This window comes from Solanum lycopersicum, chromosome 4 (assembly GCF_036512215.1).
Source record: "Solanum lycopersicum chromosome 4, SLM_r2.1".
Taxonomy (NCBI): Eukaryota; Viridiplantae; Streptophyta; class Magnoliopsida; order Solanales; family Solanaceae; genus Solanum; species Solanum lycopersicum.
Window position 1 is genome coordinate 6,557,218 of NC_090803.1, and position 27,783 is coordinate 6,585,000.

At 29.2% G+C, this 27,783-nt stretch overlaps 3 protein-coding genes across 6 annotated transcripts; 1 reads left to right on the forward strand and 2 right to left on the reverse strand.

The window, feature by feature from the left end:
* Positions 1-859: 859 nt before the first annotated feature.
* Positions 860-4,122, forward strand: LOC101245937 (NADPH HC-toxin reductase 1). The gene is made up of 5 exons (XM_004236568.5): positions 860-1,164; positions 2,029-2,195; positions 2,522-2,734; positions 2,882-3,255; positions 3,744-4,122. The coding sequence occupies exons 1-5, from the start codon at positions 1,038-1,040 to the stop codon at positions 3,892-3,894; spliced, it is 1,032 nt and encodes a 343-aa protein (XP_004236616.1). The 5' UTR covers positions 860-1,037; the 3' UTR covers positions 3,895-4,122.
* Positions 2,469-9,094, reverse strand: LOC101245637 (leucine-rich repeat receptor-like tyrosine-protein kinase PXC3). Of its 4 annotated transcripts, none has more exons than XR_003246430.2 (4): positions 5,974-9,094; positions 5,269-5,620; positions 3,316-3,390; positions 2,469-3,197 (listed from the first exon to the last, which is right to left on the reverse strand). XR_003246430.2 is itself a non-coding variant. In XM_010320888.4 (3 exons), the coding sequence occupies exons 1-2, from the start codon at positions 8,330-8,332 to the stop codon at positions 5,295-5,297; spliced, it is 2,685 nt and encodes an 894-aa protein (XP_010319190.1). In that variant the 5' UTR covers positions 8,333-8,974; the 3' UTR covers positions 4,425-5,032; positions 5,269-5,294. The 4 variants fall into 4 exon arrangements, 2 of the variants coding, with proteins under 2 accessions (XP_010319190.1, XP_004236615.1); XR_011220566.1 differs by having other exon boundaries at positions 3,264-3,390; XM_010320888.4 differs by lacking the exons at positions 2,469-3,197; positions 3,316-3,390 and adding an exon at positions 4,425-5,032 and having other exon boundaries at positions 5,974-8,974.
* Positions 9,095-17,017: 7,923 nt separating this feature from the next.
* Positions 17,018-21,115, reverse strand: LOC112941256 (NAC domain-containing protein 1-like). The gene is made up of 4 exons (XM_026030457.2): positions 20,996-21,115; positions 20,602-20,768; positions 19,170-19,432; positions 17,018-18,100 (listed from the first exon to the last, which is right to left on the reverse strand). Exons 2-4 carry the CDS (start codon positions 20,762-20,764, stop codon positions 17,405-17,407), a joined length of 1,122 nt encoding a protein of 373 aa, XP_025886242.1. The 5' UTR covers positions 20,765-20,768; positions 20,996-21,115; the 3' UTR covers positions 17,018-17,404.
* Positions 21,116-27,783: the final 6,668 nt, after the last annotated feature.

Sequence of the window (27,783 nt, forward strand, 5' to 3'; positions counted from 1 at the left end):
TGTCAGTTCTTGGTTCTCTGCAATTATTTTTTTTTTGTTGATGTATATGCCACATTCTTGTGATTGTTTAGCTGGTTTAGCTGCAAATGCAAATCTTTTTGATGATTTGTTGTGCATGATACTTGCATATCTATGAACAGCTCAGTGGAGGGGAGATATCTTACACTTGTGGTCATAGCTTCTCAAATCAATGTCATCTTTATTTATAAAAATATTATGTGACGACTAATCATCAATTTTGGGAGAGGCAAATCTAGAATTTAAAGATTTCAGGTGCATCAGTATAACCTAGCTAAACTTTAATTCAAACCATGGTCTCAAGATGGTTCGCATAACTTGTAATTATGCTTCTCTTGGGTGTACAATCGAATGTAGCCTAATTTTTATCAATTTTCTTCTCTCTCTATGTATATACATGATTATTTTTTTTAAATTAATAGGTGCATGTGCGCCTCCACTTATAAGTGTGGATCCACCTCTATATATGGGACAGTGTGCAATACATATTCTGTGTTTTCGATTATAGTAAATATAAAAATCACAAGGAGCCAATTAGAAAATGTAAAAGAGAAACAACAAATGGTTACCATACTTGTGGGCAATATATTATAGATTATAATATAGACAAAAGAAACCCACTAGCTGTACCACTCCAACAAAGACTTCATCTTGATTGAATTTGACACTTGTAGTATAAAATATTACTCCTTTCGTTTCATTTTATATGTCATTTTTTTGCTTTGTATACACTTTATTTTCTCAAGATCTTACTTACGAAATCACAGTGAGTATATTATTGTTATTGTTATTAACATGATTAATAGCCACACATAAATATTCACCAACTTATTTTAAATCACAACATTTCCTTTTTTTTTTAAAAAAAAGTCATGTCACATCAAACACTGCTATATAAATTGACACAAAGAGTAAGATGAAAGAAAGTGTCATGCAAAATATATCAATTAAAAGTGTGGCTTTAAAAGTAAAAAGTCTTTGAAGAAATAATACAAATAGAGAAAAATAAGGATTTATCCATGGAGGATAAACATAGAAGTTCAATGGTGGTTTGTGTTACTGGTGGTTCAGGATACATAGCTTCATTTTTGGTGAAAAAACTTCTTCAAAATGGCTACAAAGTTCATGCCACCCTTAGGAACTTAGGTTTGTAATTCTTGGATTTGCTTCTTTTTTTTATTTCAATCTATGAATTGTCTCGAGTCGAGGTAGGAGTAACGTCTGTGTTACACCCCATCCTTTCCAGACCTCACTAGTGTGAGACTATACTGAGTATGTTGTACGTTGTAATGAATTGTACTGTTGTTGATGGGATGGATGAGATTCCTCGCGATTTAAGGCATAAACTATAAGCTAAGTCATAGATTTGATAAAAATAGTTTTTGCTTGTGGAATATGAAACTCTAGGATAGTATACAGTGGCTATCTGTGAATTTTTTTTTTCCTTGGGAAGTTCTGTTAAAGACCCCTCATCTCTTTAATGGGTCCTACACTCACTACAAGATCGGGAATTTGTATGAAATTTTGCAGGAAAATAAATTTCTTATCAATTTTCATACTAATCCCCACGAAAATCCCATGTAATTTATAGTTCTCTTGTAGTGACTAGAGGTGAAAGCAAGAGGGAGGGAGCGGAAACAACCTCTTTACCTCACAAAGGTCTTCGTATACTCCACCCTCCCAGGCTTCACGAGTGATATTATACTGAATATGTTGTTATTGTTGTTGAAATGAATTATACTGTTGATGGAACGGGGGACGGAAGATCCCTTACCCCTTTAGTCCTAGCTTGGAAGAGGACAGAAGTTTATTCATCTAAACGCCGCCTTAGAGGAAAATCGGCTTGTATATATAAGGTTAATTGTTATGTAAACATAGTAAGTTGAACTATACATAGTGAAAATTTTGGTCCCGCCACAATTGTACATGACACAAATCCAAATTAGTCGGATTTGTAAATTTCAAATACAGGATGGTGTAAAAGACTCATAAATTGTGATAATTTTGTAGAGGATAAATCAAAGGTAGGCTTGTTGAAGAACTTGCCTAATGCAGAAGAAAATTTGAAGTTATTTAAAGCTGATATGTATAGACCAGAAGAATTTGAGCAAGCAATCCAAGGGTGTGAATTTGTTTGCCATGTGGCCACTCCTTTTTTACATACTGACGGATTTCAGGTACGTATTCTTAAATTCTAACTTTCCACATTACACGTCTAAATTCACAAGATTAAAAAGAATTTTAGTATATGTGTTTAGTTTAAGACCACAAGATTCAAAAGTTCTGTTTTACTTTCTTAAACTTCGTGTCAAGTAGAAACTAGACAGACAAATTGAAACAAAGGGAGTACTACATCGGTTGCTAGCTAGCTAGGTTACACCCTAAGTTCTCGTTGGTCGTCAGGGTTGGAGCTAGCTATAGTTGGAGAAGGGTGGTCAGTCAAACACCTCTCATATGAAAATTATATATATATTTATTTTTGTCGGATTGAATGTTGTAACAGTACAAGAATCCAGTAGAAGCAGCAGTTGCATCAGTGAAGAATATTGCAATGTCTTGTATAAAGTCTGGTACTGTAAAGAGGCTTATATATACAGGCACTGTGCTTGCTGCTTCACCAATGAAGGATGATGGCAATGGCTTCAAGGATTTAATGGATGAAACATGTTGGACTCCTCTCAATGTCCACTTCCCTTTTAGTGATGATTTTGTTATGGTATGATTTTGGGGTCAGTTTGCGTCTTCTTAGACTATACATACCTCTTGACGTTTGTTATCTTCTATGTACCAACACATGTATCGTGCAACTCTGTCCACCAAGACTAACACAGATTGGACCATTTATTCTTTTTGAATGGCGTAGAGTTATGTGGAAGCAAAGACAGCATGTGACAGAGAAATTTTGAACTTTGGCAAAGATGGATTTGAGGTTGTGAGCTTAGGTTTTGGTCTTGTTGGAGGAACAACAATCATGTCAAATATCTCAGGAAGCATGGCTGGTATGTTGTCAGTGGTAACTGGTGATGAAATTCATTACAATCAACTCAAGTTCATTGAAGAGGTTGATGGAAAAGTTCCAATCATACACATTGAAGATGTTTGTGAAGCTCACATTTTCTCAATGGAAAATAGTGATTCTATGAATGGTAGATTCTTGTGTGCTAGTGCATTTGTTTCTTCTGCACAAATTGCAACTTATTATCAACAAAACTATCCAGAGTTTCATATTAACCAAAAGTAAGTACCTTATATTTCATCTACAATATTTAGTATCTGGTATCTGGTTTGAAATCCCACCTCATGCCCAATGCTTAGCATCTGATACGTGCGCAATTTTGATTTTGGATGCCCCTCCGTGAGATGTGTCTTGCTCTGATACAATGTGAAATTAGGTTTTAGACGTAACTCACACCCCAAAAGTTAGATTGCTCAAGTTTTAGTTCACCCATCTCATTAACCATCATTGTGAGCTTTTTTCATTCTTTAACATTAAGTATAACAGAGTACTTAATCACCACCCCGTCACAATTGATATTGAATGTAGTTCTTGAATTTTCTTTTGTGCATACTTAGACATTTGAGGCTATGAATTCATAAACATTTGAGTTTACCTAAGACGACTTAAAGAATTTTTATACTATCAGATCATTTGACATACATTTAAAGGATCATTTTGCTCATTATTTTTGGAATTTCATTTTACACATCTTCCCATTTATAAACAGGTACTTGGATGATCCAAAGAGAGAAGTGAAATGGGGATCAAATAAGCTTATGGAGAAGGGTTTTGTGTACAAATATGACATGAAGAAAATATTGGATGATAATATTAGAAGTGCAAGGGAACTTGGAGATCTCAAACTACCATCTGCTTAATATGGGAACTTTTAATTACTATCGACTGTTTGTACCAAATTATATGAAATTATTGCAAGTGAAAATATGGTGATAATATCTGCTAACACGCATGTCGTGTATTTATTGTTTTGATGTAGACACAGAGTGCGGATAAATTTTATCGTCCATGTATTATTATTTCTATCCTCATAGTGTGGAAGTATGAATATGAATAATTGGGAGCTAATATATAGGATTCATGGGAAAGGAACATGTATAGTTAAATGACTACATACAAACACCCCTATATTCTACTCCTTCCGTTTTGATTTTGTTTGGCCATATTTCCTTATTGGTTCGTTCTGAAAATAATGACACATTTCTACGTTAGGAAACAATTCACTTTAAACTTCACATTTTATCATTAGTATGAGTTTGGGTCGAGCACCTAATCTATTAAGAGTTGTCCTTTCAGACCCTATTCTCCGAAGTGGACAAAGAGCAAGAAGTAAAGCACCCGCCTTTAGGAGGGAAAGTTCAGGGGTTAGATGCATCTGATTCATATGCAGTTTCTCTCCGAAAGGCTTTTATAGTCACACAAATATTACGACATGTGTAAGACAGTTTCAAAAAGTCTTATATCCACACAAATTGTATTAATCTAATTGGAACAGGGGAAGTAGTAAATAGAGTACTAATACATCATTTGGAAAGTCAAGCTGATTGAAGCAGTAGAATCATATGGAAACATATTACTCGCGCTCGATGATCACATCGATCCAATGATGATTTGATTTTCAGTAGTTGTAGTAGTGTTCCTGAAGTTTCTTCTTGTCCTTCGATTTCTGTTACTACCTATTGTTTTTTGACCCCCACTATCATCTTATTTTGTTGTAGTTACTATCATGTTCTTGTTTTTGTTACTCCTGTTACTTCGTTTTCTAGACTGCTTTGGACTATTTTTGTTTTGATTTGAGGGTCTATCGAAAACAGTTTTTCTACCTCTAAGGTAGAGGTAAGGTTTGATTACACTATACCCTCACCAGACCTGGTGTAATACCACAAGTGGAGTCTGTGGAGGGTAAAATGTACGTATGTACGCAAACCTTACCCTATCTTTGTGGGGTTGAGAAGTTTGTTTTCGATAAATCCTTGACTTGTTTTGGAAGCAATAAACCTGAAAAGGGAACTGGAAAATGAAAGATATTGCTATTTGTAAACATATTCTCAGAAATTAATCTATATCATCTCCATCTACATGTTCTGGAGAAAAAGAACTTGTGATCATATGATTGAAGTAAGACTCATCATACCCTTAAGAGTTCGACCATTTTGTCCTCTCGACTAAGAATTTCGTACACTTGTATTTTTACAGGAGCATTCACATATGAAGAGACAGAGATCAAGACGTACTTTTGATTTGATGATACGAACTTCCTTTAGCTTTCCGTGATTTCTTGCAGCATTTCTACCACCTTCTTCATCTTTGGTCGTTTTGCTGGTGTCATGTCAGTGCATAGCAATGCAACCTTTAGTGCTGCTAACATTTCTTTTCTCCAAGAAAATGAAATGGTGCTGAGCTTTGCATCGAGTATCTGCTCCGGTGTTTCCCCCCTTGCGGGTGCACCATGTACCCACTTAACCAAATCTATTCCTTCACCAAAAGCTTCATCAACAGGTAGTCGGGTGGTTAGGATCTCGAGCAAAACAACCCCATAGCTGTAAACGTTTCCAGGAGCTGTTACTTGCATTGTATATGCATACTCTGTTGAGAAAAAGAAGGGGGAAAAAAAAACAAGTCAATGACAGAGTTATAATCTCTACAAATGCAGAAAGAGAAAGATAGTACTCCTCTGTTTCAATTTATTTGCCATATTTAATTTTTTGTCCGTTTAAAAAAGAATGTATTTTTTTCTTTTTTGACAACTTTTAAATTCAAACTTTTCACGTGATATGTTTAAGACAACAAGATTAAAGGACATTTTGGTACATTTTACGAATTTTTAGTTTAAGACACACAAGATTCAAAAAAAAAATACTTTGTTAAACTCCGTGTCAAGTCAGAACCGGACAAACAAATTGAAACGGAGGGAGTATGTGTGTTCAAATGATATGTACCTGGAGGAATATATCCGAATGAACCAGCAACAGCACTGATACTAGCAGTCCCTCTAGATGGGTCGAGAAGCCTAGAGATTTCAACTTCACTAACCAAAGGCTTGAAGTTAGAATCAAGAAGCACATTCCCGGAAGAAATGTCAAGATGGATAATAGCAACGTGATGAAGGAACGCCAATCCTTCTGCAACTCCGGTGGCAATGGCAAGTCTTGTTGGCCAATCGGGCTTATAATCAGTTTTCTGGCTAGAGTTATGAAGATATTGAGTCAACGTTCCGTTGGCATAGTATTCATGCAACAGAAGAACGACATCTTCATAGATTCCAAACCCGATAGGACGAGCAAGATTATCATGAACGAGCTTACTAAGCTTTTCAAGCTCTCTGATCATCTTACTCTGGTGATGAATTATAGTTTGGTCCATTGACTTAAGCTTCTTCACCGACAAAATCATCCCGGAAGGCATGTCTGCTTTATAGACAGTGCTGAATGTACCAACACAAATCTTATTCGAGTCTTTCATGACTGCCTTTACAACTGCATCAAAATCAATTGCTTGCTTTAGATTGTCAACAAAGACGTTTCCCGCTAGTATCACTGGTTTGCTAGAAATTTCATCAATGGTATTTCCAGCTGCTTCCTTGGCAGCTTTCTCTTGTTTCTCCCTCATCATGAACAGCAAAACAACCACTGTGACACATACAAAAACTGCCAAACCAGAACCGATAACAGCCAAAACGATTCGGTAAGAGACCTTGTGACCGTAAACGCTGTGGTCATAACCATTTAAATCTCCACAACCACCACTCAAAGGATCACCACAGAGATCTTTGTTTCCAAGAAAACTTGAATTAGGACTTTTCTGAAATGGTGCAAAGGTAGGTATTGGACCAGTGAATTGGTTGCTCGAAAAATCAACCTCTATCAAACTTTGCATGCCCTTCAATGCCGGTGGAATATTTCCAGAGAGCTGATTATCAGATACATCTAAAGAAACCAACTTGTCGAGTTTTCCTAAATCCTGAGGCAATTTTCCGTGGAGACGATTATGACTCAAATTCAACGAAATCTGCAAGTTCTTCATATGACCAATCTCAGGAGGGATACTTCCAGTAAGTTCATTACTCCCCATTTCCAACTCAAGCAACTTTACACAATTCCCTATCTCATAAGGTATCTCCCCTCGAATCGAGTTCTCCCCCAACAGCAAATACTGCAATCTGGACGTATTGCAGATATCTGCCGGTAGGGTACCATTGAACTTGTTGTTGCTTAAGTCAAGCTTATTGAGATTCTTGCACTTAAGAACTGAAGTTGGAATCTCTCCATAAAGGTTATTACCAGAAACAATCAATTCTTGCAAACTGTTAAGCTGACCAAACTCAGGAGGAATAGTTCCATTAAACTCATTTGAAGCTAAATTAAGAAGAGTGAGATTCAAGCACTTCGCGAACTCGGTGACAATTTCACCAGACAAACTATTATTATCTGCTTCAAAATAAGTAAGACTACTGATATTCCCAATTGATTTAGGGATACCTCCAATCAACTTGTTATTCCCAATTCTAATACTAGAAAGTCTTTTACAATCCCCAATCGAATAAGGAATCGTTCCGGTCAACTTATTCTGAGTTAGAACAAGAAATTCAAGATTCCCATTAGCACAAATGCTCTCAGGAATAGTACCTTCAAGCTGGTTTGAGTGAAGGTTCAACAAAGAAAGATCAGAGTACAATCCTAAGTTAACAGGAACGTCTCCACTAAACTCATTCTCATAAGCAGCAAAAACCTTAAGATTGGTCAAATTACCAATCCACATTGGGATAGAACCATTCAAGTTGTTAGTAAATATTTGAAAATCTTGCAAATTCTCTAACCCCTCAAGCTCATCAGGTATAGCTCCAGTAAGCCAGTTTTTCGAAAGGTTTAATGCCTTAAGGCTTCTGAGCTTACCTAATTCACTAGGAATTGAGTTTCCAAACTTGTTAAAAGACAAATCAAGATATTGAAGCTCAGGTAACTTCCCAAATGCAAATGGAATAGAACCTTGGAAGTTATTATTAGAAAGGTCCAGCCACTTTAAACCTTTGAGCTCAGATATTAGAGTTACATTACCTTGTAATCTAAAACCAGAAAGATCAAGTCTTTCCACCATTGTACTGTTTGAGCTGCAAATAACTCCATGCCAAGAGCAGAAATCAGTTGTGTTCATCACACCCCATCCAGGTACTGATAGCTCTTTCCCAATTGCTTCCACTACTTGCTGATCATGAAAAACTAACTGGGAATTCCCAAGTTGGAATCTTGATGACAAACCAACTAGAAAAAACACAGTTAACAGAAAGCTCAATATTGCCATTCTTGAGTTGTTGTTTTTTTCAAGAAAACACCTTTTCTTCAATTTCTTCCTCCTTCTCCCTCCAAAATAACCAGACAGAACAATCAAGAATCCATTGATGACATTAAGGGGTGTGAAAAAGGCGTTTACAGTGAAAAAGATTGAATCTTTGAGATGGTTATGAGGTTGTCTACAAAGAAAACACCTTTTCTTCAACTTCTTCTTCCTTTTCCCATCACATGAAACTTTCTGTAGAATTGGAGATTGTGGGGGTGGGGTGTAGAAGACAGAAAGGGGGGTTTAGAGTGTAAAAGAAATGCTTAAGAAATGTGAGGGAGTATTCCATATGAGGAATCTTGAAAATGGTAAATAACCAAAAGGCTAAGAAGCCCTTAAATTTAGGAAACAGGAGTACTATATATATCTAAGAAGAAGCCATATCAAGAAATGAAGAAAACCATTGTGTTTGTGTGTAGAAGAAGAAAACATAGAAAGAAACAAAACACTAAAAAACAGGAGGACACAGAAAACCTGGGACTAGGCTAGAAGATAGACTAGCTGAGCTGAAACAAAATAGTACCACTACAGTATTAAGGAATTAAAAAAACTAAAATAATTGTTATTACTAGTACTTTTTAGATTAGATTAAGCTAGTAGAAGAACAAAAAAATTGGGTTTTCAAAGGACAAACATAAAGAGGTTTGTGGGGGTAAGGGGTAGGGGGGGGGGGGTACAATGTTGATTATGTAACTGATTTTCAGGGGCCAGGTGGTTTTTTCTCTGAATTAAGTAAAGGGAAAGTGTGTTGGGTAATTTGAAAGGGGAAGGCTTGAATATATACCGAATTTTGATAAAAGACTTATTTATTTCATTAGTTAAAAGTTTGATCCGTCTATATTTTTTTTAATTAATAAATAATGATATAAACAAATTTTTTCTTAAACAAAAATAATATAAATGAATCAAATTTTTAAAGAACGATATATTTTAATTTTTCAAAGTTCGATGACATCTATTGAGTTTTTTTCCTATTTGAAAAGAGGAGTTGTGAGTAGTATTACAACTACAAAGTGATCAACTCAAATAAGTAAATCTTCTCTAAACGATCCCTATTTAAAGTTCATAGTTTGACTGACTTAAATTTGTTATAGAATTAAATTGCTTTTTTTAAATAAAAAAAAACACTCAAAAGGAGAGGTGTGAAGTCACTCGACTGAAAGAAGAGAAAGAAAAACTAACGTTTTGGATATTGGAGTTTTCGCCCAACCTAAGTTAGGTGGTCGTGAGATTGTAGCTTGCTACTGAAAAACGTTGCTAGGCTAGCGCGGCTCGCTTCGCTCTTCAAGCTCCGTCCCCCTTACTCAACCTCAACATGTATAAAAAAGTCTTTTCTCCTTTTCTAAATAAGGTAAGTTTTGAAGCCGTAGCTTGCTGGTTTTTCCATCATCCAATCCACAACAAATCGAAGGAAATCTGGCAAAAAAGAAGTGAAACTTTAAAATTTTAAATTTCGACTCAAATTTGAATATCTAGTTAAGATAAGAATGAAAGGATCTTGAATTTGCAACAGTGGGCTCATTATGAAATTAAAGCACTCTTAAATTCTCTATTCTAATCTGAAAATTCTAGGTTCATGACTCGGTGTTCGAATTCAAACCTCTAATTAAGAATAAAAGAATTTAAAATTTCCTTTAAATAGACTCATCTATGAAAGGATTCTCTATTGCTGTTTGAATTCAAACCTCTAATTAAAAATGAAATATCTCAATTTTGCAACATGTAAACTCATTGTGATGTTAAAATGCTCTCTATGAATTAGAAAATCTCCAACTCTAACTTAAAATTCTCAATATTGTCGTGAATCTGATCTAGGTAGATCAAAGTGCACAAGTAGCTGCTAAATTGTTGAATTTGACTTTTATTATAGGAAGAAATAGGAAACCTATGTTTATTAAGATTGAACATTTAAACAAGAATGCAAGGATTACATATCCGCCACAAGTAAGCTCATTTCATGGTTAAAGTGCTCTCTCCAAGAAATACTCCATTTCAATCCAAAAGTTCTAAATTTTTTATCAAATTCAAACCTCTAATTAATTTAGAATTAAAAGATTTTGGATCTATGATGAACAAACTTATTATTACGGTTAAAGCGGTCCCTATCAAGAGATTCTCCATTCATACCCAAATTAAAACGTCTAAGTAAGAATGCAAGGATCTCAAATTCGCAATGAGTAGATTCATTTTATATGAAATAAAACCGATTATTTTTATTTTAACACAAAAGTTCTTATTTGTATTAGGATAGGATGATAGCTAGTCTACTTTACATCTCTTAGAGTGTGGTCCTTAATCCTCACAACCTACATGAATGTAAGGTATTTTTTGCACCAAGCTACTATTACTTGTATACAGTGGCGAACCTTTTAGGATTTTAACTCATGTGTTCAAAGTATAAAGAAAAAGTACAGGTGGTAATGCAAGTGTGGGGTGAGCGTAGTAGTCCCTTGACATGCTCTTTGTACAAGAACCATAGATTTTTCATTGATTCATAAAAGTAAAGACTGAATTAATCAAAGAATCGAAGACAAAGATACATTCATAAGAATTTTGATGGATCGACTGTATTACATAAATTAATTCCTAAAACATGTGGAAGTTAAATGATGAAAAAGAGAGTGAGATGGGGGAAGAAAGATATTTACTAAAAAATAATTATAATTGATGACGTGGCCGAATTATAATTGGCCACGTGTCAAAAAAGGTTTTGCAAAATCACCGTTAAAAAATAATGACATGAATGAGCCTTTTCTTTAACGATAACGGCATAAATGAGCTAAACTTTTAACTGATGACATAAATGAGCCTTTTCTAAAAATTTAATGGCATATTTGAGCATTTTCCCTAATGAAAAAGAAGAACACCTAAGACTAAAAGTTCCATTTTCCAAAGCAGAGGGGAAAAATGTTGCTCGTAGAATTCAAACTCGTGACCTAGGTATTTGTTTGAACCTCTTATCCATTGAGCCAAATTTGTCCTCTATTTTCAGGGTGTTTAATTTGTTATATATACACATAAAATTAGAATTTGACGTTATATATATAGTGTAACGTTTTTATGTGAACCCCCTTGGATCTACCTAGGTCCGCTCCAGCTCGTATAATACTTAAGTTTACTATATAAAACTCAACATAATTATTATAATCATTGTACTCCCTCCATTTTCTCTTGATAAAAGCATTTGTTTCATATTAGTTATCCACCTTACTAAATCAAGAAAGCATTACTTATTTATATTGTCTTGCAATTAAATCTTTTTAAAATTGTTCGCATTTGTTTGTAAAATTCCCAAGAAATTTTTTAAGGAATAAATTATTTTGTGTGATATATAGATCATGAATTTCAGTCATTATGACATATAAATATAAAAATATGTTTTTGTCTTAAGTTATGTGTCGAATCAAATATGTTCACGTAAAACGAAAGGAGAAAAGTAAAGTACTCTGTCCATCTTAGTTAGTTGTTTCGTTTTAGATTTTATGTCTCTTAAGAAACTAGTTAAGTTTATCATTATATCCTTATTTAATATTTTCTTGAAGCTAAGTTTTCAATAAATGAATATGATTTGATTAATTTTGATTATTTAATTTGACCAACAAACATGAATCAATTACTTAATTTTCCAATTCATATTTGCAAGATTAATAACTCTTGAAGGTAAAATAAGAAAAACAATGTCATTTATGTATTAATTTTGTGAAATAACAAATATTAAAAAAGTTTATTTTTAATAAGAATGATATGTAAATAGAAACTTAGAAAACTATATTGTAATAATACTAGTATTAAATTCAATATTTCCAACGTGTAGGGGCTGGGTTAGGTGCTTTGTCTTGGGTGGGGCAGAAACAGCACCCAAAGGCACTTTTTAGTTTTGTTTTTGAAAAATAGTCATTATTTTCAACTTTTAAATTTGTAGATATTCTAAGTTTTATTTATAAATTTTAAAATGATTTGAAGTTTTTTTTTAAATTACAGAGCTCGTAAAGTAGAAGTTGTGACAAGTCTTGATTAATCTAAATTTACGTTTGAAGTTCACACTTTGAAAGATAACAGAACGTTTTCTTAAAAATAATTTCATCTGAAAGACTGAAACCATTAGTTAAAAATAAATAATTATTTATCACTTTACCACAAACGTTAACAAACACTTTGTACATTTATGATTGAATGCACACATTTGAACTTGAAGGTGAATTCAATTATTTCACAATGTGCATAAATGGACCTACAAATTAGGAAAAAAAGGTTTGTAGGACACACAATAATGTGAAAATGTCTCTAATAATAGTAGGGGCCTCTCTCAACAAAAAAAATAAAAATAAAAATAAGATTAAAATTAATAAAATAAACACCGTTTTTATAAAGAGAAAAATGTACAAAAATAAGGTGACAAAAGTCAAATTATTGAATATAAAATAATTCTACCTCTATAGGTTAAAAGCAAAGACAACATCATTGATATAGAGAGCCTCTCTTTTCTTCTTTTCTTGTCTCATGATGAAAAAAAAATGTTAGTACTTATTATATTTCAAAAATATTTTTTTTATAAAAAAAATAATCTATTTTCGATATTTATTTTGAAGTCGATTAATTTTATTTGTATCAGAAAGCCCACATTTGACTATGCGCTCTTTATAGAAAAAACTTTATATTTAAAATTGAATCTGAAATTCTGATAAATAATAGTATAAACATACTATTCATCTTCCTTTCTTTCTTTTTTTCTTCTTCTTTTATTATAAATATTTATATTTGAATTATTCTTGGTGTTAGGATCGAATCCGCACACACACTTAATGAATGAATAACACAAGAACTTTCAAGAGAGAGATAGGAGATCTAGAGAGAGAAAGAGAAAAATCAATATTTCGTGATAACACCCAGTGAGTAAATTTCCACGGCGATGGATATATATATTAGTAATAATTCAGACCATTTTACGTTACAGAGGTTGAACCGCGTGAACATTAATATATGATAGTACATCAAATATTAATCAGGCTCCACAACCTAACACTTGATGATTAAAATTAATAATACATGCACATAATAATATTTGTAGTCAACAAATCTATATATATATACACACATACATTTTGCAGAAAAAATGCAGGAATCATTGAATTAGTAGCACTTTTTCATTTGCATTGACAATGATGATATCTCTTTTATCATTATTAAATGACTTTAATCATTTATATCCCTTTTGTTACATATTCTTGAAATAGTCTCATAGGTATGGAGTCATTTTATATTACAAAGCATTTAATATGATAATAAGTAATTTTTTCGGTGTAAATTTAAATTTAATTGAATTGTGATACAAATGTCAAATAACAAGTGGAAAACAAACAAACTAAAAAATTTTGTGATTTATTAATTGATTAAATACAATATATCCTATATATTTTCCTTATATAAATTTAATATTATTCTTTTTCCTATTTACTTGTTTATTTTGACAAATCAAGAAAGGATAAATTTTTTTCCTATTATATCCTCATTTAAACTTCTTGAAAATTTCTAAGTTTTAATTCATCCCTTTTTAAAGTATATTTAATGAGGGTAAACTTGTAACTTCACTATGTTAATTATTGTTATCTTAATATGTGTGTCTTTTTTAAAGTGAACAACTAAATAGGGACAGAGAGAGTATATGATTTATAAAAAGTATAAATATATATAGTCAATAATAATGTGAGATTCGAACACCGAGTAAAAAAAAAAACTAATCACTCACTTTTTGAACGCCGGAACTTTTGATTAATTAGCCCCTCATGTTGGGTTAAAGATTAGCATTAATTAGGCACACTAATAAGTTTATCCAATTTTACAAGTTTCCTAAGCTACATACATTATTATATTAGTGTATAGAATAATTTCTTATAATTAAGTTGATATAATTTAATAATATACTGATTAGAAGGTTATGAATTTGAATGGAACCCTAGAATTCAATGAATATGTCAATTATCTCCACATTTTATCATATAAATATATATAGTGGACGATAAAATTTAACAATATTTTATAATTAGATAAAGAGAAAATCGCGACATAAATAACATAAATATATCCCTTCTTTGTTGGATTGTCCAATTTTATGTAACTTTTTTCATGAGATAAACATCACATGATATGTTAGGTTATCTCAACGCTCCTAAAGTCCTAATCCATTTTATCCCCTCCAATCCACTTCTTGCTCTATCATTAGTATCTCTTTCATCATTAATTAAATATACTTAATCGAATATCACAAATATTAAAATCATAATTCAATGAGTAATTGTGAAATAAAAATGCCATTATCCCAATTAGTAAAGTTATTAGTTAAAACTTTTTAAACTTAACTATCAATGTGGGGGGTGGGCGTGGGGGTGGGGGGACAAGAAATTAACATTGATATGAAAACTCAATTTATTACCTAGATGCTACTACCAAAGACATGATTCCACTCTCATTTCTTCCCACTTATAGCATGTGTAGTAGTTATGGTGTAGAGTGGCTACTTTTGCTTCTCTTATAATTATATATTCTTAGTAATAATGATGGTGTTTGCGTTAATTTATACGTATTTTTATCGAAGCTTAGATAAATAGAAAGATGTTACGAAATGCATTATTTATCTTTCATTGGATTTGATTCCTAGCCTTCCTATTTTTCTATTATATTAATTGCTAGATCACATCCTTATAATATTGCAAAGAATACATGCATTAGAGACAGATAATTACTCCTATCGCTAAACAATAAAAATTTGTTAAAACTTTATTTAACTATAGATTAGTGATAGTACATTATCAAAAATTCATACTAGCCCTTCCTTTATAGTGCTAAGTGCTCTTTTACGAAAATTACTCAAAGATTCGTATCGTTAATTTTGATTTACACATTTATCTTATCACTAATCACAACTTATTCAGAATTGAAATATAATAATCGTAATTGTTATTCACTTTTATTATATTTTGCTTATTTCATTGACGATTAGATCAGATTAATCTTAAATGATCTCTTCCCTATTTTTCTTCTAAGAGTATTCCTAATACCAAACTTCCCCTCCACCCCTAGCCCCTACACAACAAAAAGACATAAATATTCAAAAAATTTACTCATAAAGCAAAATGGGATTTGACTATGGGATCAAATATTGATTGAGATTGAACTCTCTTTATTAGACACACATCATGACCCTTATATCATGCACTGTCTTACTATATTGCAAAAACTAGGGTCCCCACCCCCTAAAAAATAAAACAAAAAAGGTGAAGGGAGAAAAATAATCTAAACTTTTTTTCTCATATGTTTTATTTGGTTTTCTACTCTTTTCTTCAATCAATATTTTGTTTTTGTCAACTTTTGTCATTGTGATAGAATGACATAGTTGAAAATTTTCCCACTTTTTCTAAGTGCATTTAGAATTTGTAAGGTGTAGTTTTATTTCTTAATAAAGAGAATAATAAGTCAATACTAACAAAAATATTTAATATAGTGTCACAAGGTGGAGTCAGAAGAAGATAAAGTATATACATATTTATTCTTAATTTACGAAGATAGAGAGAGTTTTTGGTAAAAAATTGGCTCAAGTGAAACATATAAAAAGTATAAGAAAAAAATATTTCTAAATAAAGAGTAAACTTTAAAGCATAGTTTTACTTCTAAATAAAGAATAGATTTACTAGTAAAATGCTTCAATAAATGCACAAGGAAAAGGAAAAACAATTCTTAAAAAATACTCCCCCTGTTTAAAAAATGTGATACTTTTATCTTTTAAAGATTCAATTTATATAAATTTTGGTTAAATTTTAAATATATTTTTTTAATCATATTGATATGAGAGATCGAATTGCAACATATAGTATTTTTTATATAACTTTTGAATATTTAAATTTTTAATTTCGAAATATTGAGTTGACCATGTCGATTATATTAATTCTCGAGAAGCGAAAAGTATCATATAAATTAAAGAAAAAATTATTGAAATACACGTCTTATGTTTTCTTTATTTCCAATATCCTCTTCTATTTTTAAAATCTCTTATTTCTCTTCTAATGTATTTAATGTATTTAAGTTACATATTAATATATGCAAGCCAGTATTTATTGTATCCGAGCTACATATTATGTATTCGGTTTATTTTATAATGCATTCGAGCTAGTTTTTAATGTACATGACCTAATTTTTAATGTATCAAAGCTACATATTATGTATTTGATTTAGTTATATTGTATCCGAGATAATATTTAATGTATCTTGAAGGTATAAATTTTAAGGAATTATTATAATTTAGAAAAAATAAGAATAAAATATATTTATTCTTTACGGTATGAATTTTACGTAAATTAACAAAGAAAATAGTACATAAGTACGTGAAGAGCATACTTGAATTTTTGGGCTAAAGGCCCATTTAAGCACAATATAGATATGAGCCCAAATCAACAGTTTGGGCCAATACGTAATTGTCTGTCAGAAGGACTACAATCTTTAGGCCCATAAGAAATAAGATGTAAAACCATTTTTTAAGATTTTAAATCTTAAATTTTGAGATTGAGATGATCTGATAGCGTTATTAAAATACACGTCTTATGTTTATTTTATAACATATTTGAGTTATTTTTTAATGTATTCGAGCTACATATTATGTATCTGAGCTAGTTTTTAATGTATCTGAAAACATATTATGTATTCAGTTTGAGTTACTTTTTAATATAATTACAAGTTAAAGAGGAATAGATTGTAATTTCATATTATACAAAAGGTGCGCAAAACGTAAACTCATAGAAAAATAGTCACAACTTAATAGAACAAAAGATATCCTCCACCTTATCCCCATCTCCTCCTCCTTATTTACACAGAAGAAACGACAAAATAACATAATACAAATAATTTAAACTTTTAAATAAGATAATCATGATTCAAACGCTTAAAAAGTGTAGATACTGAAACATGATTAATGCTTTGACTTTTCAATAATTCTGGAAAAAAATGTGAGATGCAAATAAATAAATAAATATTATTTTGCTAGTCTTTTCATTTTTTCATCTGTACGTAACGTTGTACCACTACACTAAGCTCATCAAAACCCTTAAAATCATAAACATTATTGTCATTGCCACTGACATTCTTAACCTCGTCAATATTGTTGCTCGTAGCTTGAATAATATTGTCATTGTCATCGACATTTTTAACCTCATCAATATTATCGTTCGTAGCTTGAATAATATTATTTTTGGCACAGCCATTTTGTACATATTTTTGTACCACCACACCAAGCTCATCAAAACCCTTATAATGATATATATTATTATCAATATGATTACTTGATGATGAAATTAAATTTGGAGTATTAATTTTTTGAACAAATTGATGATCATTATAAAACTCCAAACAATCGTTGGTACCTATAAAATTTTGTCCATGCTCCAAATTTTCTTCATGAATCCTCATGTTGATATTTTCAGGAATCGGATCGTCATGATAAATTATATTTTCATAACCGTTGAAATACTTAACTTCGTCCATATTATAGCTCGTAGCTTGAATAACATTGTTATTGTAACTGACTTCATCAATATTGTAGCTCGGAGCTTGAATAATATTGTTAAAAATATCGTTATTGATATTTATAACCTCATTAATATTATCGCTCGTAGCTTGAATAATATCTTCATCGTTATTATTGGTCCTTTTGTTGATATAGATCTCGCACAAGACACTTTTGTCCAACTACACACATTTTAAATGGTTAAATGAAAAAAAAGAAGAAGAGGAAACTTACATAAATATAATATAATAAACAAATATTTACCATTTATAGCAATAATGTTATTTTTTCAATTGATCACTTTTAATTCATTTATAATACAAGTTTAATATATATTACAAATATTACAAAGAATAATTTATTATTCACATATAATACAAATTTTAATGATGAATAATACATTTAACACACATTTTAATACACTTATAATACAATGTGACAATTTTTTACCAAACAAACATGATATATTTCAAAAAATAATTATAATTCATATATATTGCATACATAATTCACTTTTAATACATATTACAAATTTAACATTGCAATAAATGGTAATAAACAAAAAAATATCACTAAAATCAATAATTGATTTTTAAAATATATTAATTTATGTAATTTTTCCAAAAAAAAAAAGTAAATTAATTCTTCCATTAGAAAAAACATTGAGGAATGTTATATATAAAAAACAGTAAGAAGCTTCAATAATAACAACATAATCAGTGAATTTTAAAATTAAATTAAAATCAAAACATATAACAATATATTTGATCGGTGTAATTTCAAAACTAAATAAGAACATATATACTACTGTTGTAAAAACAATAACATATTCAATATAATTTCACTGTCAAACAAGAGCATATATACACCACAATAACAACATATTTGATCAGTATAATTTCAAAACTAAATAAGAACATATATACTTCTATTACTACTACGGTAACAACAACAACAACAATATATTTAATATAATTTCACAGTCAAATAAGAACATGCATACACTACAATATCATATCCAGCGATTTCAAAACTAAATAAGAACATATATATATATACTACTACTACTACAACAACAATATATTCAGTGTAATTTCAAATAAGAACATATATATACATACTACTATATTATAATGACGATGAAGACAACAACAACAATGTAATTTCAAAACTACATGAGAGCAAATATAAACTACTACTATATTATAACGATGATGATAATAACATATTTAGTGTAATTTTAAAACTAACCTCATGTGATAAACCTTTTTTATGAATACGAAATTCATGCATTTTCCACTTAGATCTAATTCCTTTTTCTTCTTGGTAATCAAGTGTCTTTCTGTACCCAATAATTTGACCATCTTTCATTATTTCTACATCATTACCAGTAGCTTTCCAAAAGCCTTTTTTGCCTCCTACTTGTCTATTTGGTCTACCTCCTTTTTTGTACTTTTTTTCCCTTCTTGTGAAGAAGTACCAATTCTCCCCTCTTTTGTGTTTATTTTCGGTCGCTGATCACATAATTAAGTAAATAAAAATATCAGATGTCATATAACAAATTTTATACGAGATATTATATATTACACATATAGTTTAACAAGGTATCAGATTAGTCTAGACACAAATTGCATATACATGAACCTCATAAGAAAAGAATACGAAAAAAACAATTTACGTGATTGTAAATACTTATTTATAAAAAGGAAAATAAATATATATAATTTATTAATTCAGTGTCTTAATTAGCTTTTAGACGAGATACTATTTACAAATAATGACAATAATATATTCAATATAATTTCGCAAGTGGGATATCGAGAGTAGTGTGATGTGTATATGCAGATCTTTTCCTACCTTGTGAAGGCTGAGATCATACTATTTACATAAATTCTCAACCACAAGTAAAAGACCAGATAATATCGATATCATAATATAATTAACTATATGTACAACTCCAATAATTCCTCCAAATAATAGATTTAGGGTTTCGACGCAATGATTTTCTTCTACGTAAAAATACATTTAACTTGTATGTGTAATCATAGTAATATTTTTTCAGATAAAAATTAATTGCTCACATAATATGCTTATATCAAATCATATTGACTTATCATATATAATTAAATATTAGTTTTTTTTCCCTAAAAATTATTCGTGAGCTTCTGATCACCTTTGTATGCATGATACCTTTCTTTGTAATAACCAAAATAAATAAAATAGATAAAATAAAAGAGAAAAAATCTACTTACTTAATGTTAATATAGATATAGTTATAACAAAAAATAAAAAGAGAAAAAAAATCTTCTAATTAAATACATATAATTAAACAAAAGAAAATAGAGAAAAGTTCTTCTACTTAACGACAATATACCTAAAATTAAACAAAAAAATAAAATCGAACTAGATCAGAGATTATGATGGAATGAATAGGATCCTCCAGCACACAAATTGATCATCAGATGATAAATTATTTTTTTTATAAAAAAATCGAACGTAAAAAGAGAGATATAAGACAATTAAAGGACTTACTACCAAAGGTTATATATGTTACGACAAGACAAGATAAAGTCTCTTTGATCTTAATAAAACTTCTGAATTCAAGTTTTGAATATAAAAAAATCTTTTCTAATAAAGAATTATATATACGAATTAATAAAAAGTAAAAAAAAAAAAAACTTACTGCAATATTCTTGTGGATGAGAACTATTGATACATATTTCTTGAAAATCATTAATTTTTGGTAATTTTTCACCATTGATTTTCTTCATCAAATAATGCTCAATAAGCTCATCATCTGTTGGTAAAAATCTATAACCTAATGGAATTGAATATAACTCCTCCATATATCTGCAAAAAAAATAAAATTAAATTCCTTATAATGATCTTAATACACGTACTACTAATACTAATTCTAGAATTATAATAAGGAAGAAGGATAAAGAACGTATTAATTAATGTATAATATTTATATGTATTTTTCTTGTGTGATCTATGTGTTACACGTTTGATATGATCTATGAAAATAATCTCTAATACTCGTATTAAGGTAAACAATTGTGTATATAATTACGTACCTTGAAGTGTGACGATTTATTCAGATTATGGTAACGTAGAATGCTTTATGCAAGAGCTTAACCTCAGATTTCGAATTTTTAGTATAATTTCTAATTTATGATTATTATTTTTTACGTGTGTTGTCATGTATATAACAAATAATAAAGATATACCTTTTATTTATCCAAATAGGATTAGGCTATTAATTTGTACAACGGCAAAACTAGCTAGTTGATTAAAAATAGGATTATCCAGCTGGATTTTACTAATATTGTGAAGAGGTTGATATTTATTTAGTTTGGTTTTATACATTATATTAAAAATTATTTTATATTATTCATTTTGAGATAATTTATAAATATTTCTTATTTTTTCTTTTTATAATTTTTATTTTTAACATGTTATTTCAAGTTTGACTTAAATTCTGAATAGTTCAATAAATATTATATTTTATAAATATTATTAACTCTAATAAAATTCAAATCAAAATCAAAATCAAAATTAAATCAATATTATAGCTAACAAAAAAAAATGAATACTAAGAATGACAATTATGTTGAATATTTATACTTTAGTTATGTATTTATTTAGATAATTTAAATACATAATCTAATTTTAAGTTTTCTTTAATTTTTAGTCAGATTATTAGTACTCATTAGACTTATTTTGACATGATTACGCTAGTGTTCGACTCCAAGTTCTCAAATATTTGGGTCAAGTTTTTGATGAAATTATACCATATGTTTGGCCCAAAGTTTTCTCAAAAATATTGGACTATTTCAAAAAATATAATATATATCCATAAGTTCTAAAAACTATTAAAATACACATAAATTTGTATTATTATTTTATAATTAATATCTTTCATAAAGAAATAACTCTATAGTATACATTGATAACAATCAACAATGACAAAATAACACCATACGCAAGACAATACATTAATATCATACACAACAAAATAACACCATACGCAAGACAATACATTAATATCATACACAAACAGTCAAATCTGTCATTGATTCAATTATAACGACAACTTTTGTTTGGTAACAACCATAAAAAAATTACCATAATCATCAACACCAATACACATAAAAAGCACCTATAATGTCATACTCAAACAGTCAAACTTAGGGCCCGTTTGGCCATAAATTTTTCAAATAATATTTGGGAAAAATTTGGCAAATAATGTTTGTCCATATAATTTGTCATTATTTGGCAAATATTTTTGGCAAATACCCCAAATTTTCAAATATTAGTTTTTTCTAGTATTTGGGCCAAATATCATTATTTGGGATATTTTAAAAATTAAAATTTTACCCCAATCTTTTATCTTTTATAAAAACACCCTCTCTAGTATTTGCTTGCGTTGTATTACATCATTTTTTACGTGAACACCAAAATAGATGAAATATTTAGTGAATATTAAATAATGATATGATTGTTGATGAAAATTATTAAAAATTGGCTTTAGGTAACAAAGTCATGTACTTTATCTACTTCACGATGTATGGAATAATTCTTGTTGCACTCACTCCAAATTACCACATTGCTTCAGTGTCATGGACACTATTTGTTATTGTTGTAACTAACATTCAATTGACCTGTAATACAAACTTTTAGTTAGTTTTGATAGTTTTTAAAACTTGTGTGTATAAATCATATTTTTCTAAAAAGGTGAAATATATTTCCCAAATTTTATGGCCAAACACATGGTGAAATTTCACCCAAATTTTCACTCAAATAATATTTGCCAAGAATATTTGAAAATCTATGGCCAAACGCTAGCTTAGTAAACACAAATTGTTCTTTTTTCGAAACATTGTCACTCAAATTAGAACTCAATTTTTTCAAAGGAGGTAATAACAAAAATTGAAATTAATAATTGATGAGTATTTTTTTTAATAAAATATAAAATTAGGGGTAATTTGAATTTTTTAAAAAAATCTCAAATATTAGAACTTGCTTAAATACTATATTTTTTCTAATACTTGAGATACTTGATAAATATATTTGTCAAGTTATATGACCAAACACCACTTTTCAAGTTTTTCCAAAATATTCTTGGGGCCAAACGGGTCCTAAGTATTTTAAAATTATGAATCATTTTCATTTTGACTTAGTTGTTTGTAATATTTGTTTATTGTGAATTCCATTATTATTTTTGTTGAATAGAATTAGTATACCACCCACATCATGTTTCGTGTTATTTTCTTAAGAAACACCTTAGATAATTAAATTTTGATAAAACTAAATAAATATCTGAAATAGAAATTAATTATATATTTGTATGAATATTATACGAAAAAACTAAAAAAAAAACTAGAGAATTCGAAAAATCTGAAAAAATACGAGATTCAAGAACCCAAATTTTATTAATTTGTTTTAGTTTATAGAATTAGAAATCCGACATATGATTTAGTTTGGTATGTAAAAAAAACTCGAACCAATTTGATCCACGTACGCTTTTATCTAATTAATATCAAATCGTATAAATTTATTATAGTTAAGTAAAGGATACATAGTTATTAAGCGCATAGGTAATTAAGTGCTAATTGTTAAAAAAATATACATAAAGCGTAAACATATATAATTATTTAATGTAACTTCGAGTTTGAATAATTTTATATAATATATTTTTATTTGATATCTAATATTTACTAACCTAATTTGGACGCAAAGCCATATAAAAAATGTAGAAAAAAAATAAAAAGGTATTCAATTCAAAGAACAAATAGGAACTACGAGATAATATTGAATTTGAGGATAATTATTGTTTTCACTTATTTTTTTTTCTTTGTTTGTTTTTGCGTAATTTTTTTTAATTATCATATATAACAATTCAGAATTTGATAAAGTAAATTGTGTTTAGCTAATTTTTTTTAAAAAAAATATTTTTGAGGGTTAAATTACGAAAAAAGGTTAGTATCAATGTACCTTTAGTATTAAGATTATTTTATAAAAATAAACTATTTTAAATATCCGTTAACATTTTCTTAATTAATTTAAAGTTTACATATTCAAATTCAACTAATATTATTAAGTATTAATATATTATTAATATATGACTTAAATATAAATTAAAAATATCAGGCAAAATAAATTAATCATTCCACAATTAAATATACAAAGAATTCACGATAAAAATAAATAAAATCTTCGTATTTTTAGTCCTACAAAATATTTTATCTTTATTTCTAATTTTGTAAATAAAACATAAGATAATATAAAAATCTAAAATATAAATAATATATAAACATAAAAAAAATCATATAAAAATTAAAAAATAAAAAATTATTTCTTCAATTTAAAGTTTACATATTCAAATTCAATTAATATTATTAAGTATTAATATATATATGACTTAAATATAAATTAAAAATATCAGGCAAAATAAATTAATCATTCCACAATTAAATATACAAAAAATTCACGATCAAAATAAATAAAATCTTCATATTTTTAGTCCTACAAAATATTTTACCTTTATTTCTAATTTTGTAAATAAAACATAAGATAATATAAAAATCTAAAATATAAATAATACATAAACATAAAAAAAAATCATATAAAAATAAAAAAATAAAAAATTATTTCTTTTAATGAAACTTAGCTAAACGTATTGTATATGCTAATTAATTAATAAGAGATGTATTAATGTTAAATTTGTATACATCAAAGTGATATTTTTAGTCTTTCGGAAAATAATTTGTTATTTCTGTTTAAAAAAAAAACAGAAATTTTAGCTTCTTTCCAAGGGATAATGCCCAAGTACCCCCTCAACCTATGCCCGAAATCTCAGAGACACACTTATACTATACTAAGGTCCTATTATCCCCCAGAACTTATTTATTAATAATTTTTTACCCTTTTAGCTTACGTGGCACTATCTTGTGGGCCCAACGATGGTTGACTTTTTTTTTTGAACTAGTGCTACGTAGGCTAAAAAGGGTAGAAAATTACATATAAAATAAGTTCAGGGGGGTAACAGGACCTTAATATAGTATAAGTGTGTCTCTGAGATTTCGGGCATAGGTTGAGGGGGTACTTGGGTATTTTCCCTCTTTCCAACAAAAAAAACCTATCTCTGCTTTCATTTAAAAATAATTTTAAGAACTTTTCAAACACTTAATTTTTCAAAAAAGAAAAACACTTATTGTAATATTAATTAAGAGCAATGCAACATATATAAAATATTAAGTTACATAAGGGATGAATTACCTATCCGTTTCAAATAACATTTTGTTAAGTGTAATGTAATAACTTTTAATGTCATTAGCATTTTACATGCGTTTCTTAGAAATTACTTCTTCTCTTTGAAATTTCTATTTGCAAATCCTATATAAAGAGATATCTTGAGTAACCATAATACTACACTACCAACATAAACAAAAAGAAGAGAAAAACTTTTTCATCCTCTTTTATTATCCTTAGAATATTTTTGGGCAATTGATTTTGGACAACCTCGAAACTCTCTGTCACGATCCAAAATCACAAGTCGTGATGGCATCTATGTTCCCAACCGATAGGTAAGACAACCCAATACTTTTATCAGTTCAATTCAATATTTTAAGTAGAAAGATAAAAGAAAACATAATATTCAATCACTGAGTCATTACAAGTACGATATGAAAATCTAAATATAAGAATATCCTATTAGAATATTAAAATAACCTAATAAAGAGAGGTAGATTGAAGGTGTAGGCTGCAAAATATCCCAAGTAGCGCACCACAACTCCAAGACAATCCAAACTCGTATTCAACGCTCCAAGAACGTGTCCGAAATTGAAATCCAATCTGCACCACAAAATAGTGCAGCAAGTGTAGTATGAGTAAAAAACCACGTGTACTCAATATATCTCATTGACCGACAACGAAGAAGTAGTGACGGGAGTTTATATAAGAACAATCAATTCTTTAATTATACAAGTCTATATTACACATACTGATCAAGTTTCATCAAATAGAGGTAATCAAATATCAAGTAACTTCCAACCACAAAATAAAACAGATAATCATCAAGAATGAAGGATGTCATTAAATGCAATGCAATATGACACCATGTAATATGCCTCAGAATATTCTCTCAACCGTATATATATGATACTCCTCGGAAAAACATCGAGAGTTCATGACCCACGGGGAACTTCCAAGGTCCATATACTGACATGGACGATCTCCACATGTCTGTGCGGACTATCTCAATTTACTATCATTGATCAAACAATTTTCGCACGATCGATCTCCACGTGCCGAAATGATAATCTTAACATCTCACCATCCCAGCATGGAATATACTCAATCTCATATTAATGCATGTGCACAATATTATTTCAACAAAGGGAATGATGATGCATTTCAATCAGTAAAATATCGACATAATACATAACCACCTCAATTATACGGGTGCAATAAAGAAAACACAATCACACAGAGAATTCAAGTCAATAATACATTAGCTAATGTCCATATGCTTTGGCATTCTCAAATTACAATCCACATTCTATAGTAATAATTTTTTCTTTATAATATCGATACTCGTACGAATGTCCGTCACACCATTGATACGAGACCCCCGTCTTTCGCCCTTACCTATGGTCTCATTCATTTTTTCAATCTTTTAATTAGAAAACATCCTTCCAAGAAGTGTGAAAGTCTTAACATACTTTAGGTGTCTAACTAGTGCCACGAATCCTCAAGATAGTTCCTTCCCTCTTCATAGGACTTCGAAACATTCTCAATCTATCAATTATGCAATATTCATAAGAGTTCATAGACAATCAAATTATTTATATATATATATATATATATATATATATATATATATATATATATATATATATATATATATATAAAACCCAGACCCTAAAACTCACTTATTTTTTCAATGAAACTTCTACTCTTGATATAAATTTTATATTTCAAGGGTCCTATTTGCTAATTCAAGCCAAGAATTGAATTTCAATTTCTTCATTTATCTTAAAATTTAATATTAAATTATATATTATATGCCTAATAATTAATTACCTATCTCAATATATTAAATTGAATTTACAATATGACAAAAAATTAAAAACAATTGAAATAAATCGCTGATTACAAAAAGTTAAAAATAATGCCCTCACATGCCTCCAAAACTTTTTCCAGAACCTCATTAATTACCACCCTTGAAATTTCTAATATTAACTAGGAACTATAGATTCCAAATCACTAAGAAAGCAAACAATTTTTTATCCTATCGACTATATTCCAATTTCCCAACATACTTAACCTTTCCAAAAATATTGAGTCGTTGTTTCTTGCTATTTATTCCGTCCAAAATTGTTTATTACGTTATGCTTATTAAAAGTCAATTCGATTAACTTTCAAAGATAGATTGAATTACATTAATTTGATATTTTTTTTTAAAAAAAAAATATTTTAAAACTATACAAAAATTACTATATTCCATCCAATTTTCCTATCAAATCAATATAACAAAAATTTCCTGATAGTAATAATAGTAAATAGACAAATGATGGATCATCTTTCCACCTAAACTACATTAACTAGGGCCATTATGATTTCAATAATAACAAGAGAACAACAAGGTCCAACCAAAAAAAAAAAAAAAGACAAACAAAACTATTCCCTACTATTCCATTTCTCATTATTTTTAATTTTAGTTATGACTCTGATTAATATTTACATATTCTCTAATGATAAATTTTTTAATAATTCAAATTAGATAATCATCTTATACTTATTTTAAAGATAATTTTTAATTCAAATAACGTGTTAAAAAATTGAAATATATTACACATAA